The following is a 16,901-nucleotide window of genomic DNA, read 5'->3' on the forward strand; positions in this document are numbered from 1 at the left end:
CGGAGTGCTTGTATAGAAACCTCTATGCATGGTCAATACTACCTTGGTGACTATTTCATGATAACGTTTGAGAATATAGTGGTTATTTGCTATCATTTAGATTTAAATCTAAGATCTTTCAATAACCGAGAAACATCTAAGTTTAGTGACTTTGTTGCATGGCAACTCATAAGTTGACACGAGTTACTGCCGTATCATGCATTGAAGCCACCACAGTCAACACCATGCTTTTTGGTGTGAAACTTAAGAAATTATTGATTCTAGATAAGGGGAAAGAGAGAGCTGGTGGAATTATCCAGCTCAAAAACTTGGGTGAAACATTCCCAGGATTCAAATAGAAACCTTCTTCCACTCTGGGGGGGCTTGGCTGTCCATTTCATACGAAATTCTGTACCAAGCCTCTTTTTAGTTGCCATATATGGTGATACAAATTCTTTCCCCTCAATATCTCATTTTATCACATAACTAGAGAGCTAATGTTTGCAATATGATTTAGAGTCTAACCTATTAGGGTTTTTCTTTTTTTCTTTTCTTTTTTTTTGGTAGAACTATTAGGTCCTTACTAGTGTTTTTTTCTTCCTTCGTGTACTTCATTTATTTAATGAAACTTATTAGGCTATATCTAATCTTTCTCTCCAAAAAATCGCATTAGGAGAGAACATCCGTAAAAAGAAATTTGAAAAGATCAAGATATGCATACTTATAAAAAATATACTATATTTTGTAGATATTCTCCTCTTTGTGTTGGTCTTTAGTGAGACCGGACAGGTTTCTTTTTTTTTTTTTTTTTTTTGGGGGGGGTGAGGTGTGGGGGGAGGAGGGAATAAGAGCGCAAATTGATTGAGTTAGATTTAAATCTAGCATGGTTACATTTCTCATCTAAACAAGCTTTTTAATTTAAGTCTTTGATTTTTTTTCCTATAGCTTGCTAGGCCAGGTTGAAATGGATCTCATTTCCATAACATTGGCTAAGGAATTATATTTAACAGGAAACCATTTTAACAATCAAGTAGGACTAGCTTTTAGCACCATCGATAAACTTTCCCTGTTAAAAAGCGTGCTCTTCTGCAGTCTAACTACTTCACAAGTATCCATTGTAGCACGGGATTTTGATTATAATTAATATTCTTTTTCTCTTTTTGAATTTGTTGTTTTCAATGGAAAGAGGATAAAGAATAAAGAAAAAGAAAGAATTTTTTTTTTCCTTTGCATCTATATTTATTCAAGCCATGCACCAATGTGAGTCAACATTGGTCAAGATCATAAGACCCTAGATTTCATACATATCCATCCACAAGTCTTGGTACTGGCACAGCGTCCTCCATGACAAAGTAGCGCTAATATTTTAAAATCCAGCAAGAGACAGCTTCACTTCAATGAAAAGCATAAACAATCCAAGCGATCAAAAAGAAAGAATTAATGTCCAGGAAACTTGCTAGCCAAGACTACACCAGTCAATTTTTTTTGAATAAAATAAAAATTCCAAAGACAAGCTTCCAATGTCAGCGTTGCACCATCCACGCTTTGTATCGCTACGTGGACTCTTCTGTTAGGAGCCAACCTTGACCGGAACAAAACCTCGAACCATATGTCGTCATGCATGACACCATTCAAATCACGTAAAGTGCCCACCACCAACAACCAATCCAAAAACACGTTTCCAATACTCCATTTTGCCTTGGCCGCCAAGCCATTCCCAAGCTCTATAAATATCCATCTCTCGTGGCCAACACATCACCGAGCTCTTAGTTAGAGGAGGAGGAGGAGGAATTAGTAGTGGTTGAAGAAGAGAACAAGAGGAAAAGGAAGGAGGAGGAGGAGAAGAAGTGTGTACCTGTCTCTATATTCACAAAAGTTATGGCATCCATTATGGGAGGAGACCTCGCCGAAGCCTATGTGATGAGGAAGCTCAACAAGGAGAAGATGAAGAAAATGGAAGAAGAGATGGGAGGAAAGGGGTCTAAAGAGAAGAAGCCCAGCAGAGGTTTCTTTGGATTAATAAAGAAGGTCCATCCCAATGGTTCTGTGTCAACAGCTAGTTTCGAGCACGCTCGGAATGCTGGAGATGTTGCAGTGGTCCACTGAGAAGATCCGAAGCGCAGTGAATATTTGTAACAATCTTTATGAATGGAAGCCAACCTATATATTGAAAGTTGGTTGGTTAGGACCTTATGATGAATCCTTTGTGTTTTGCAGTGGTTGTTTCTTTTTTTGGAGGGAAATTGTACTAATTGTTTCATATGTATAGTTTATAAGGTTTCTTTATTTTGTAATAGTTCCTCTTTATAAATTCTTTATAAGAGATGGAGAGGAAAAAACCACCCATATTCATTAAAATATGTATTCAAGCTGTTGTAGCAATATAAGGTGTTGGTAACTCTTCTGGCATGTGTCATGACAGAGTATACATGGATGGGTCTCCCAAACTTTGGACATGAATAGACAAGTCCAGAAGCGCAATTTTCACCAGAACAAATTAATTTTAGTGTGGTCTAGTACATTTGATCAAGAATATGCATCCAAACTTGCATACTAAATGAGCCAGCTTGAGATCTAAATCCTACTCTAAACAAAGTTGGGTTATTACAGCCTAGAGTATCCAAACTAGCTAGATTACATTAATTTACACCACTTGTTATCTTGCCTAACAAGGCTTCCTGAATTGAAAAAGAAAAAGCCTTCCTTATATAATTTGGTCACTAAACAAAATCTTAATAGCCGTTTACAATGATATGTTATTACTCAGAAGTTCATTTGGAACCTTGGATATACAGACAGACCTCCAAGTGGCTTGATACCATGTTTATATGTGTGATAGAGGTTGATTCCATTCCTCATGGAGATATATGAGAGAGAATTATATTTTCTTACCATTCTGAGAGTAAAAAATTACAAGAAGTTTCTATAGATGCAAACTCAATAACTGTTGATTCTAGTACCAAATCAGCTAATTGTAAGATGAAATTGGTGAAGTCAAGCTGTACCTAGTCTCAAGCATTTCGGTTCTCTTGTCACTTGGAAGTGCAAAATAAGCCAATGAGTCCATCTGTGTCTATTCTATTTCCCTCTCCTCACAATATGGCTCCAATATAAATAATTTCTTGGTTCTTTGGACCATATATGGCCAACACTGCCGGACGAGTTTCTAAATTTTAGACATCTTGTACCTAAAATAATCGATACTAGAGGAAAAATTAGGCATAAAACAATTGATTATTGATGTGGAACTATTGGAGTGCATGAGCAATGTGTTGTTGAAGTCCTTAATTTCCTCAAGAAGTACCAAAGCTCTCTGACTAAGTAGTGAGATCATTCTCCTGAGGTAGCTCGCTGGCACCTGAAAATGTTTTGAAAAAGACAAAAAAAAAAAAAAATCATATGCTAGCATGCATGACACCATCCTGATCTTGTACACTAATTATTACTCCATTTTTCCTTGGCCACCAATCCAACCACAAGTTAGCCCTATAAATTCCTAAACCTCATTTCATCCGAAGAAAAGCAGCAGCACAAGGAGAAGTGTATTTTAGACTTTCAAATTCCAAGTCATGGAAACCACAGAGATCACTTTGCCAAAGTCTATGTCATGATTTTTTTTTTTTTTTTTCTTTCGGGGGGTGGAGGGTAGAAATATTGACTCAGTTTGATATAGGCCAAATTAATTGCCCAGTTCGGGGAACGTTAGTTTACATCATGAAGAAACCGTGTGGGGAAAAGATGAAGGTAGAAGAAGAATTTGGAAAGAAGGGGTGGATAAGAAGAAAGGTACATCGAAGAGGCTTGGTGTCATGAATTGTTCTGAGTGGTCCCAAGGAGAATTGGCGATGGGCCAGTGATCCGAGGAATGAACTGCAGTGATAGTGCTTATCATTTTGATTTAATTGGTGGTTGGTTTATGTCCAATATAATGATGTGACGAAGCATTGAATGGCTCCTTTTGACTTGTTAGAGAACGATTATTTGGAGTTTTTTCCCCTAGTGCTGGAATTCAATTTCTTTCTATGCCTGATAGCTTCCTTGATGAAAACTTGGAACTTTGAGCATAACAAGATACTTTGGATATGGAAAGAAATTTTCCTTTTATCCTTTATCTCCCGAACACCCTGTTGTAAGTGTAAAAGGCTGATCACTTTAAGAAAACAAAGAAGAAAACTCTTATCGCAAACAAACAAACCAAAAAAAAAAAAAAAATTCTAATTGCATACATTTCCCTGGTTGTTGGACCATGAGCATTTTATAGATCATTCGTCCTGAATCAATTGCATGCAGAGCATGTATCAAAATATTGATATACCCATGATACACTTGACACGAGGAATCAGAAAACTTTTAATAAAAATATTAAAAAATTTAGTGCATTGTGTGTGTCCCACCACTGATCCACGACAACCACCACATACTTATAGAAAACTCTCTCTATAGATATATAAAATATTTTAAACACGATATCAATACATTATAGTGAAATTAATTTAAATAACTAAAAGCCGAATTTCAATTAATTAACCAATTCAACGGATAACTAAATTAAAAAGTCTTACATGAAATAAATCTCTACTAAAAATTTAAAAATGACAATAATAGATCTAAGTCCAATGATAATGATAGTACCAAACTCATCTCTAATCTCATCGAGTAATACTCACATTCATAATTAAAAATCTAAATCTAAAAATAAAGGAGCGGTAATGAGATCGATAGCCCAATAAATAATGAATATCTGAATTAGATATTTCAGATATTATCATAAGATATGATATTCAAAAATAAATGTCATGAATAATATAAGAGCATATTCTATACTAATTTATGTAAATCAAATTCTTTCAAATATGTATATATATATATAATCATAAATCTAATTCGAGACAAATTATATATAACTCAATAATTTTTGACTATAATCATATTCATACATTGTGGCAGTGCTAGAGCCCAATAATATTCAGCATGCATGCTAATGCAAAAATCTCATTGATAAAATCCACTGAATCAATGCATAACCTCTATTGATAGGATCGACTGAACAACAATACATAACCCATATTGACAAAATCCACCAAACATCAATGCATAACTCTTATTTGGAGGATTCATTGAACATCAATGCATAATCTCGTTGGTAGGATCTATTAAACATAGTTAGACTGAGAGCTCAAATCCGATATATATGAAAATACTTTTGCAAGATTACATACATATCATAATTTTAGTTAACATATATATATATATATATATATATATATATATATTCCATAATAAATCGATAAATGATAATTTTTCAAAAATCATAAAATTTACAAGTTTACTATCCTTTCAAAATACAGTTTTATTACATATAAAATAATAACTAATTTTTTTACTTTTAAAATAAAATTATTTAAATAAAATATCTCGAAAAGATAATTCATTATTTATTTTTACAAAAATAATGGACGGACAAATTTAATTAATCTTTAGAGGATCCTTTAGATTCTATTATCCAAAATATATTTTTTTATCAAAATTTAACCATAAAGATTTTAGAATAAAAACTCTAAGTTTGGATACCTTCATAAGGCTAGCAAAGCAGTAGCGTCTAACATCCTAATCGGTCCAATCAAGATAGTTTTATCTGATCATGATTAGATTAGAATGTAGGTGGTTCAATAGATATCAATGATGATAAAACTAGTAATGTCTAACAAGACTTAAGGTGGAGACCAATAGGCCGTCTGATAATCATAAGTCAATTCGATAAAATAATTTTATTTAATCAAGATTACTATTTAATAGAGATCAATAAAGATTAAATCTTTTGATGCTCGACTTTAATTAAGAGTCCATTGGGAAAGTCGAATAGCAAATCTATGATGAGGAGAATAAGGGGTTTAGAGGCCTTTAATAGAGGAACCCTAAGTTCTCAGAACCCACAAGAGAAATCAATCAATCCATAACCACAATATCAAGACTTACCAACCAAAGAAATTAGGTGGTCTAGGAATTTTATTCTGGAAGAGTATCTCGTCACTTGCCAAACTAGTTCAATCACTCTCCTCATTGACCTCATTCGGGTACAATCGATGGGTAGACGAAAACCCCTTTGCACTGACCCCTCCTAAATCTCTATTTCTTTACTCGCAACTAAGCCTATAGCATTGTTGCAATCATGAGGGAATCAGACGGTGAATAAAACTTCAAATCCCCAATGTCCCATGTTGCTCAAATCGAGCTTCAAGCTCTAAACAATATCATTACTCATCTAGCTGAATGCAGAGAATAATGGAAGGACGTGGATATGGAATAATAAACAGGAGTTTCAGTATCCAAATGCTACATTTTCTTAATGCATGGAGGCATGATCTCCAACTTTGGAAAAATAATATGAAAGCTATCAATATTGAAGAAATATAAGACATTTAACTGGTTATACTACAACAAGGAGCTCCTGATCAGTGACATCTTGATAAAGAAAGGCCTAATAGGATGTACATTATGTCGTAACCATGGTGAAACCCTCGATCATATGATGCTAAATTGTAGTTATTCAAAACAATATAGAGCCTATTTCTACAACACCTACAACCTCAATAATTGCCCGGCTTAGTCCATGACCTCGGGCACACTTGTGGAGGCAGGCATACCACCAAGAGGATAATTATCTAGCTCTAGATATCCTAATTATCATCTCGCTATGGTGCTTACAGAGAGAGAGGAACAATAGAACATTTTGATTCTGCGCCATAGCCACTCCTAAGTTAGCTAAGACAGTGGTTTCCTTGATAAGGGATTGAACCAGAAACACTGGGAACCTACAAATAAGCAGGCTCTATTCAGGGATGCACTTGATTATGGGGAGGGTACATTAAGAGATTTGGACATATCTTTTGTACTAGTTGAGATACGTAGAATAGAGAAAAAAACATTTGTACTTTCCCATCCAACTCCCGTAATCTTACATCTTAAAAATAAATATTGAGGGGGAAGTGGCTTCCATCTGTTTTACCTCAAAAAATATCAAGACTTGCCAACGATACCGGACTGGATTTACTCTACTAGTTCCCATTTTTTCTGACCGCTTCCATTCCTGCTTGCAAGAGGCTGATTTAAGAAGTATATTCTCTTTTTTTTTTTCCTTTGTTTTCCAGGGCAAGCCTGAAACAAAACAAGGGATTCTCAGAAATAGAATCAATCTTTTAAAAAAGAATCATTCGATAATACAAAGATCATAGCAAAGTAGCAAACAAGTAGTTCTTGTCTCAAAACCCCCAGTTATACAACCACAACATGTTTCCAATTCCTCCTGCGCAATCAGATGGGCTAAACCCCAGGACCGTAGCAAAACTCTAGTCATAAAAAAGATGACTATCGTTATCATGTATAGGAGCTACGTCCAAATCATCATGCAACAGCAATGCCATTTGACTGATTTTTTGCAGCCCGCCAATCAACTAACAGTGAAAATATTGACACCAAAGAGCCGACCGGAGATGATCTAAGGAATTACAATCTGGTATCACAGGATTGTGCACGCACATCTGTTCTGCTTTGGGGCATTTGCGAGTTGTTTCTCTGTAGAAAACTATGATCCATGTTAGTATTGTACAGAGTCAATGACATGTTCAGGCTAGCACGATCACGTGTGGCATCCATAATGAAACTCATGAATAATAGATAACAATTATATCTCATTAAATACAAATTTTATATCCAGAATAAAATAATATTGACACTAAACTGTAATATATATTGAAATCAGAGCATTAAGATTCTAAATTCTTCATCAAAAAAAAAAAAAAAAAAAGAAAAATCGAAATTCGAACTAAATGTTAGATACTGTTGAACAAATGAACAGCATCATAAACATCTGTCCAAGCATTTCCAGAGCTAACACAAATTAAATAAAATCTTAAGTTCAGCTCTATATTGGAAAAGTATCAAGAAAATACATAGATCATTAACATAGGTTTGAGTCATTTTCAAAATTAATCATACATTATCTGTGTTTATTAAAAGCAGAAGTAAAGGTGGCTTACAAAAAGGGGAAAAAAGGGAAAGAAGCTGAGTCATTGGTACCATGGGTATAGGTACATACCATGTGGTGCCATAATCTATATATTCTCATTTCTGAAGTGCATTACTAACCATGTAACATAAACAATCAACAGATCCAAGAATGACATGGAGGTATCTCAATAAATACTTCGGTGCAAAATCCCTGGGTTTATCTTACTGTCATCATTCCACAACTGCTGATGCACGGATGCTTAATCCATGTACCCAATAAATTATCAAAGAAAATACCACCCAACGGTCATCTGAGTTGAATTTTGCACATGTTTATTTAATAAAACAGCATAAATCAAATGATTGGTTTGTCTCAGGTGTTTCATTAACAAGTCTGAAGAAAAAGACTTGTTCCAATTTTTCACAGTCCGCAACGATGTTGTGCAGCAACAAAAAGTTAAGAAGATGATTAACAAAAAGGGAGAATAGAAGCGATTGTAAAGAAATGGGGTTACTTTTATCCATTCACAACTAGAGTTGGGTCTAATAAATGTGCCAATAGAGATCTTTCTTGTAAAAGCTTCCAGAAAAAAATTTATAAGAGGTGCAGGGAACTATAGGCATTTATCTTTGGTTAATTGCTTTCGTTCATTTAAAAGTTTTCTCTCAGGCTCCTAGCTTGACAAGTAATCATATGACGAACAAAAATACTTCATAAATAAGAGATGAGACTAGTAGTGAACATTTTTTGATGGTTACCTGGGTTTGTTCTGACAATCTGAGAGACTAAATATCTTCCTCAATTATCAGATATGTAGGACTGAGCCTAACTAGCTTACTCAGATTTAAACAAATTATATTATTGTATACTATCTCATAATTATACAAAGACTATCGTGACAAGCCCAACTCAAACAAATCAACACAAAACACTGAATTGGAATGGTTGCTAGGCTTAAGCCAAATAAGTTTGCATGTAAAATTTTAAATGCTTGACGTGGCAACTGGTATTGACTTGTTGCTCTAAAATCCTAGAATAGAAACTTTAGGCTCTAACTTCCCGTATTATCTTCCGTGCTCCTCTATGAATGGCCAGTCAAAAATCTGTACCCTCCCTAACAGAGCCAGGGGTCTACTGGCTTCTTAAAAAATTCATATGGTACAGACATGAGTTCAGCCAACATGGATTTGTCCTCAGCCTGTTCCTTAGGGAACCTAAATTTGATGAATTATGTCTACAGTCTACTCTTGCAATGATTAAATTTGATGTATTCATTGTAGAAGAATACAAGCATGAACTGTTGGTTCAAATCTTAGCTTGTTCATTTACCAACTCATAATTCATAATCTGATTCTATCATTTTGCAGATTTCAGACTTAGATATGCCTAAAGGAATCCAACCATAGCAGTGTCAGGCTTATCCTTGGATTGGTCAATTATTTGTTCCTTAGACGAATCAATTTTCAGGGTATTCTATCTTCAGAGATCAATGATCTAATCTTCCAAGATTTGGTAACCCACTTTGTTAGGGTGAAATTCAGTCTTTACTGGGATGAACCCTTAGTTTGTTCCCCATGGAACCCATATTTCCTAATTTAGGTCCATCTTTAGTGAGATTCAGATTTCGACCACTCCATACCTTGTAAATTTATTAGGGTTGGATATGCTCTGACATATGTTGAAAACTTAAGGTCAAAGTCTTGTTTTATTCCATGAAGAACCTACATTTTCTTAAGCCCATCCTAGGGAACTAGGGAGTAGGGACTATATCCAACTCTGCAGATGCTCGCTAATCTCTTGGTAGACATCTAGATTGCTCTTTAGATAACAAGTTGCTCACAATGTGCAGCCATTCCTTAAAAGTTACCAACTAATACACCCAACCCCATCCCTTTTCCTCTTCCCCGCTCTTTTAGACATGATAGATTATTTCTGATAGGAACTCAATACCCATAATGCTAAGATAAACACCCCTAACATATCAACCATTTTCTCCAATGATTAAGATCTCCTTAGATTAATCCTCTATGATCCCAAAGTCTTTATTTTTATCCTAGATAAAGAAGATTCATTTTAAGAGATGTCCCAAACCAATGCATGAGACTTACAAGCTTTCTTATGCTTAATCTCTCCTGTTAGCATAAGCCAATTTGCTCCTGCAAGAATCTTCATCAACCTGAACCTAAGAGGACATTTATAACATTATAGCTCATCTACATTGTCCCTAAAAGAATCTAAATTTTTGCTTGCCTTTCGGAAAATCCTCACAAGTCACACCCCCCCCCCAGCTCGAGTTATTTTGCACTTGAGAAAAACTATTCTACCTGTGCCTCCTATTAGATTGAGCCCTTTTACTCCAAAAATGAATCTACACAGTCTTAGATAGAAACATTTTTCAATATTAGAATTCCTTGACTCTTTGCAAGTTATTTGCTCCCTTTTAGATCACCATGATTCTAAAACAGGAAAACTTTGACTAACTTTGCACCAAAGCTCCTTCATGCCCCATCACTTATGTAGCCGTGGTGTTGTCTTGCTCTCCCAATATAAGGAAGAAACTGTTATGTCTTTAAAATACAACATTCTCAACCTCCTTAGCTTGGCAAGATTGGTTCATCCTTAAATTAGAAACCATAATGTCTACACATTGGAACCAATTAGGTTGATTTCAGTCATGTAGGATTACCTTGTAGTTTTATCTCACGATTGTCAACCATTATGTGCTTAGATTTGCAATCCATTGTGCCCTTATATTGAAGTCCACGGCTTAAATATAGTCACATAACAACCCCCTTTTATGTTTGTAAGACAATCTGTCATATTAATTTTTGCCACTACCACATACTTCTTCCCAAGTTAGAAAGTCAAGGAATTTCAGATCAATAAAATTCATCCCACGCTTTTTGATTGTTGAGTTTTCCTGTTTTTTAAAAAGAACAAAATATGTTATTGAAACTGCTTATATCCGTTGCTCCCTTGGATTAACCTCTGCCACCTAGGCTTGCTCATTTCCTTTTGTACCCTCTAATCAAGTAATTTGATAACACTACATGCACTTGGTTTACTCCTTTAACATGAAGGTCTGTATATCCATAAACTGGTGAACATCTGAGTCCTAAAGTAATCAGAAGTGGGTGTAGGTGTAGGTGCAGGTGTAGACACAGGAAAGGGACTTTCACTAGCAAAAAGGAAATGTTTAGGAAGTGGGTGTAAAAACAAGTTTTTGAAGAGATTCTGAGTGATGCACAACCATAAGTGGAAGATTCCTTCTATTGCCTAAGTCCGTTAACTAATAGAATCGCATGCTTTTAGATTGGAGCCCTTATGGAAGATAACTCTAGTCCAACCCAACTTTCTTGATATTCGTAACAATGCTACATCTCCCGTGAGCAGCAACATTCAACAAACAATATAGTCCAACAAGATTCTCTATAGAATGGTACATAGCAAGGTTAGCAATCTTGGCACTGGATCCCGTACCAATACCATGTTGATACAATGTTGGTATGCCCAGTACAAGAGTTGGTTCGGCATATTGAGACTTGGTGAAATTCATTATAAGCCACATTTTTAAGGTCTTTCTTTCATATACCATCAAGACAAAGTCTTGACATCAACTTCGCGCACAAAAAAAAAGCCTCCCGTACCAAATCTCAATTTGGTACCAGTGTGGTGCAATACACCCGACACGAGATAGTATGCACGGGTACGGAAAACCTTGGTACATAGAATATATTCTTTAGCAAATAGTAAAGAAACCATACAAGCATGGGGTACGCCGCCTTAGAACAAAACGTCCTCAATGTCAGTGCTATGAGATGGTTGGTGATCAATTCTCTTTATCATAGAAAGGGACCTAAATCAGATATTCACTTTCCTACATGGCTTGAGAGCAATGATAGCATCTTCAATGACAGGAACAAGTTGCAGAGGGCCTAGCTGGATAAAGTCGTCTTCTTGTTACATGACTAGACCAGGCTTATTTCACAAAAGAATTGTGCTATGAGTTTCTTTCAAGAGGGTCTCCTAGGTAAGATCTCTTTTTCCTCTTGTTTCCTTTTTCTTCTAAGTTACATTTGAGAGCATGTAACTTACATTCTCTTAGTGAATTTAGGCTCCAGCACGTTTCCTGTTAAAAACAAAAAAAAAAAAGAAGGATATTTTCACCTCCACCTATGGATGATTTAATAATTCATTAAGAGTCCACTGTTAGAAAGCCCTTTTTACATGTCAACTCCATGTTCTCTTTTTTTTTTCCCTCTCTCTCCTCCATGGCTTATAGAAAACGTAGATAGGAGCAAGGTTGATGGAAATCCCTTCAATCTAGGTCTGCTGCAGTAGGAAGTAGATAAGTTGTTTCCTTCATAGAGAAAATCTTTTTCTTAGAAACTAGCGAACTATTTGAGCTAATAGACACTAACTTGTTTATAGAGAATGAATAACTTGTTCAAGCTTCCAATTATATATTTAGGTCCTTTTTTAAGCAATTAGAGAGTAAGTCTTAACTAATTTACCGCAAAATGTGAGTGTGGGCAAAATATTGGAGGGACCTTGTCCAGTCAAAATTTTATATTATAATTCACTTGCATAACCATAATAATGATCTTACACCTGGTCACCTCCAACTAGGATGATCCTTTCTCTGAAACAACAGCTTGCCAATGTCCTAACTCATAACCATACTGTACAATTTACAACCACGCCAAGTTTTAATACCTAATCCAATAAAGTTCTAATTTGCATATTAAACTGCAAACCAATGTCAAATTAACTCAACCAAACTTTGTTACACTTGCAGGCCATTACCAGTATTGGCTAATTCCTTGCTCCAAACAAGTTAGTAATTTCTTAACAAACTCCAAGTTGAATTACAAATGATGCATCAGAATCCAAGTCCAATGAGAAAATACTCCCAAAATTTCAAATGGGCTTCTCATCAAGAAATGTAAGTGGGACTAAATTTTTACTGAAAGCCCAGAGGCAGTATGACACAACTTGGTTAACACTAAAAAGCCTATAGACAAGATCTGGCAAAAGTCTGACTTCTTGACCTCCTTTTCCAGACAGCAAACAGACCCATTCCTGTATAGCTCATGGTTGTTCCAATATCATGTGATAAGGGCTCAAAATGTAAACCACACAATTAGCATCATATTCTGCTATGCAATAACCAAACTGAAATTTAGAGTTATAACCAGCAATAACAGCAGTTTTCAGTTACACACTCATTGAATTGCATATGTAGATGTCATTTTATACTACTATATTCATTAACAGGGATGAATTCCTTTTGCAAAGTAGTCTGAGAACACAATGAATCAAATTAAAAAATGATAAACAGAAGGGAAAAAAAAAGATACCGTTGTTTTTGTCAAGTTGGGGAGGCCGCACAACAACGTGCATGGTTATTACACCACCTGGAAGCTCTCCAACCGGTACCCTGGACTCAGCAAGAGTCCTGTTGTTTCCAATATTTTCCCACCATTGATGAGCTTCAAATCATTTATTGTTTTTGGAGCAATTTCTTTGTCTATCAGCATAACAAATTTTCAGCATTAAAGCATTCAATCAATAACAGAAAGACAAAAAATCTCAAGTTATAAGACATTGAATGCTTCATAATAATAATAATTACACACACACACACCATTAAAAAAGCAAAAAAATAATATAAGGCATGATGACAAAAATGGCCACATTGACAGACTAGATAACACTTGCCCAATTATAAATAGAGATGATCATCAGCAGTCAAACAAGTAACTCGAGGTACTTATCTAAGCAGGCTTATTATAAAAGATGTTTTCCACAGAAAAAGCCGGTAATGATTTTCTTTATGCAACCCTTTCCTTTACAATGAAATATATGATGATATATTGTTGCTGATCCATCTGGAATTAGGCGTCAATATCCATACTGGACAATATTCTCTGGGAATGCATGTTATACTGAGGAGCTACCAATAATATGCAATTATGCATGCCCCATTATACTCCAAATATGGCCCAGAAACACAACGATTCCATTTTATTATGGTTGTTTTACTATTCTTTGTCCATTGATACTTCTCTGTGGCTAATCCTAGCACACAGTTGCTCTTCCTCACAAACTTCACTGAATTAACATTTTTCTCCTGTCTATCCCTCCCAGTGGCATATTACATGTAACAGCTCCTAGCCTCGGATCAAATCCTTATAAAAAAAAACCCAATTCAGTCGGGTGAGATTGCTAAATATAAATCCATATCAAGGCAAAGCAAAAGACCAATAGCAAAGCAGGATAGCCAGCAAATACAGTATTCACTGACATGAACTTCATCTTGAACTACAAGTAAAAAAAGAGAGATGTCATAAAGTCACAGAGGCACTTGCATGATTCAGAAACACCATGCATAATGAACATCATAGGCATTACCTATAGAACACGAACTTCCAAGAATCTTGGTGAAATTGATCCGCAGATTTTACAGTCAGTACAAGTAACAGAACCTAAATGAGGTCATCTTAAAATTGCTACCTTTACTGTGGCACCAACTTTTAAGTCAGAACCATTGCATATTAATATCTATTGTCATTCATTTTGTCAATAATGACAAAGGCATTCAGATGCAACTCGATGATGATCCAGTAAGAGGCTTTATATCAGACAGAAGAATGTAACTTTTCTTTGCAGCAAATCTACACTTAACCAGTTAAATTGCAAGACTTGCTACCTTGTTTAACTCTTATTTGAAATATATTTACAAATCATGTTGTCTTTTTGGTTCATATATGTGTTACAGCAGAAAAAAACAGCATGATCGTGCAAAATTTCATTTTAACACCTTCTGCTAATAACCTAAGTTTAGAAGATCATGTTTCACACATTCAGACAGAAGATTCCAGCATCAGCAAGTTGAAGAAACAGATATAAAGTAACCATAGTACCCATAACTGGATAAGTTTTTGTGTTTTTTTCCAGAAAAGGAATCGCACTTGAGTTGTAGGATCATTTGCTACTGAATGTTTCACTGCTCAAACATCAATCAGGTAAATTTATCTATGACTAAGCTTACGCAATTAGGGATAGCAAACTTTGACCATTTAAGAACTACTTCACAAGCCAATAGATGCATATAAATGGATAAGGCTAATGAGGGGAATTCAGAAATAGCAAAAAGACCAACTAAAGAGACATTCTACCATTTTTTGGAATGTTACGACTTACGTAGGAATAAGCAGATGCCAAATATGTTGAGAAAGAACCAATTGATGATCCTTACACTGAGAATGCTCCACATTACAGTAAGGAAATCATGGTCTTCAAAATGTGAACTTAGAACCACCGGTCATCATAGTTGGTGGAACTGGCAGGTAGAATATGTTAAAGAGAACAAAAAAAACCAGCTAAAGCAATCATTAAGAAATAATCTCTTCCATGAAAAGAAATGTTCAACATCTCTTCAGACAGACAACTAGGAGCAAATGTTGAGGGACAGGTCCAACAACAACATTTCTGTGAGGCCCATAGCAGGAAGGGGAAAAAGGAGAAAGTAAAATCATATTGCTGTACCACAAAAGGCTTTTGCATTCCCGACTATATTTTAGCAATTATCAAATATTATGACAAGTAAAAACCAAAGGAAGTCCATAAGCTTTTGAAAAAACAAGAAAAACATACATAAATCTATTGTCTCCCTCGTGCATACAAATCACTTGCGGAAATATAAATGTATCAGGCTGGTAGTTCTGTCATCTAAGCATGAACTCCGTAAGCCATCAAACATGCACACGCACGAACGCAATAAACTAATCCAATCAGGAACCCAAGATATAAGCAATCGATTTCTGAATTAAATCTGGAAACTAATCAGCACGAATTTCATGCTAAGGAAGAAACTAATCAACAGTTTCCAGTAAATATGCAGCACCACAGTTAGAAGAAAACAAGTCAAACCACAGAGACAGCGCCAAGTACCATCAAAATCTCACCTTGCGGCCATCGAGACAGGATGGTTTCTTTGAGAGATGCAACGGTGGTCGAAGGATCATACTTGCTTGGCCCAATGTCCGTGCCATCAAAAAGCCTAAATTTGAGCTCAATCAAATCATCTCCAGCCATTCGAAAACCACTTTAGATGAAGAAAGAGAACCCTCCACTCAATTCTCCATGATCTCCTGCCTACAATTCCAATCAATCCCACCCAAAATCATAAATTCCGACAACTTCTGGTGTCCACAAAGGCAAATCCCTAACAATTCGGATCAAATTCAACGATTCGTGATGGATCTTAAAGAAAACAGCAATCAGCAAGATCCATGTCAAATTACCAGGTTCCCTCTCAACCAGCAACCCAGCTCTTCGAAATCTCGGACGAGAAATGGCTTCCTCGCCTCGAAAACCAAATTTTGTTCGATTTCGACGACAACCGCGATCGAATTTCCGGATCCCAGAATGACAAATCAAACCCAAACCCCTCCTACCACGTCATTTTTGACATAAAAATTGGATTTGAGGGATTCCAACAGGCCAAATAGGAATCCCAATTGGGAATTCGCTGCAGACGTCGTCGAAATGGGTGAGAGGAAAGACCCGAAGAAGAGCTCGCTTCTCTCCCAAAACTCCCCCTCCTCCGCCTCTGTTTTTGTAACCAGTGGGGAAGGAAACTAAAGCCGAACATGCAATTTTCTCCAGGCGAGGTATTTGACTGAATCTATCCTCTAACCAAGGAGCCAAGGCAAACGAAAGGCCTTTGTACTATTTAAATTAAAGATTTTTTTTTTTTTGTATTTACCTAACTCTTTTAAATCATTTTCTATTTTGGCATGATCCTGTATAAAGAATTTATTAAAGATTTGTTGCAGATAGCCGCTAGACATTTAATTCCACCAAGTAGATTCTATCTTGTGATTATCTTGCATTTAGCTAATTTTTT

General features: G+C 35.7%; 1 protein-coding gene across 1 annotated transcript; it reads right to left on the reverse strand.

Moving 5' to 3' along the window:
• Positions 1 to 7,152: 7,152 nt before the first annotated feature.
• On the reverse strand, positions 7,153 to 16,683 carry LOC105058383 (membrane-anchored ubiquitin-fold protein 3). Its single transcript, XM_010941302.2, is given in 4 exon segments — positions 7,153 to 7,551; positions 13,348 to 13,455; positions 13,458 to 13,517; positions 15,958 to 16,683. Coding segments are annotated over 4 exon segments (354 nt in total). The 5' UTR covers positions 16,088 to 16,683; the 3' UTR covers positions 7,153 to 7,495.
• Between the last annotated feature and the right edge of the window lie 218 nt (positions 16,684 to 16,901).

This window comes from Elaeis guineensis, chromosome 15 (genome assembly GCF_000442705.2).
Source record: "Elaeis guineensis isolate ETL-2024a chromosome 15, EG11, whole genome shotgun sequence".
NCBI classification, from domain to species: Eukaryota; Viridiplantae; Streptophyta; class Magnoliopsida; order Arecales; family Arecaceae; genus Elaeis; species Elaeis guineensis.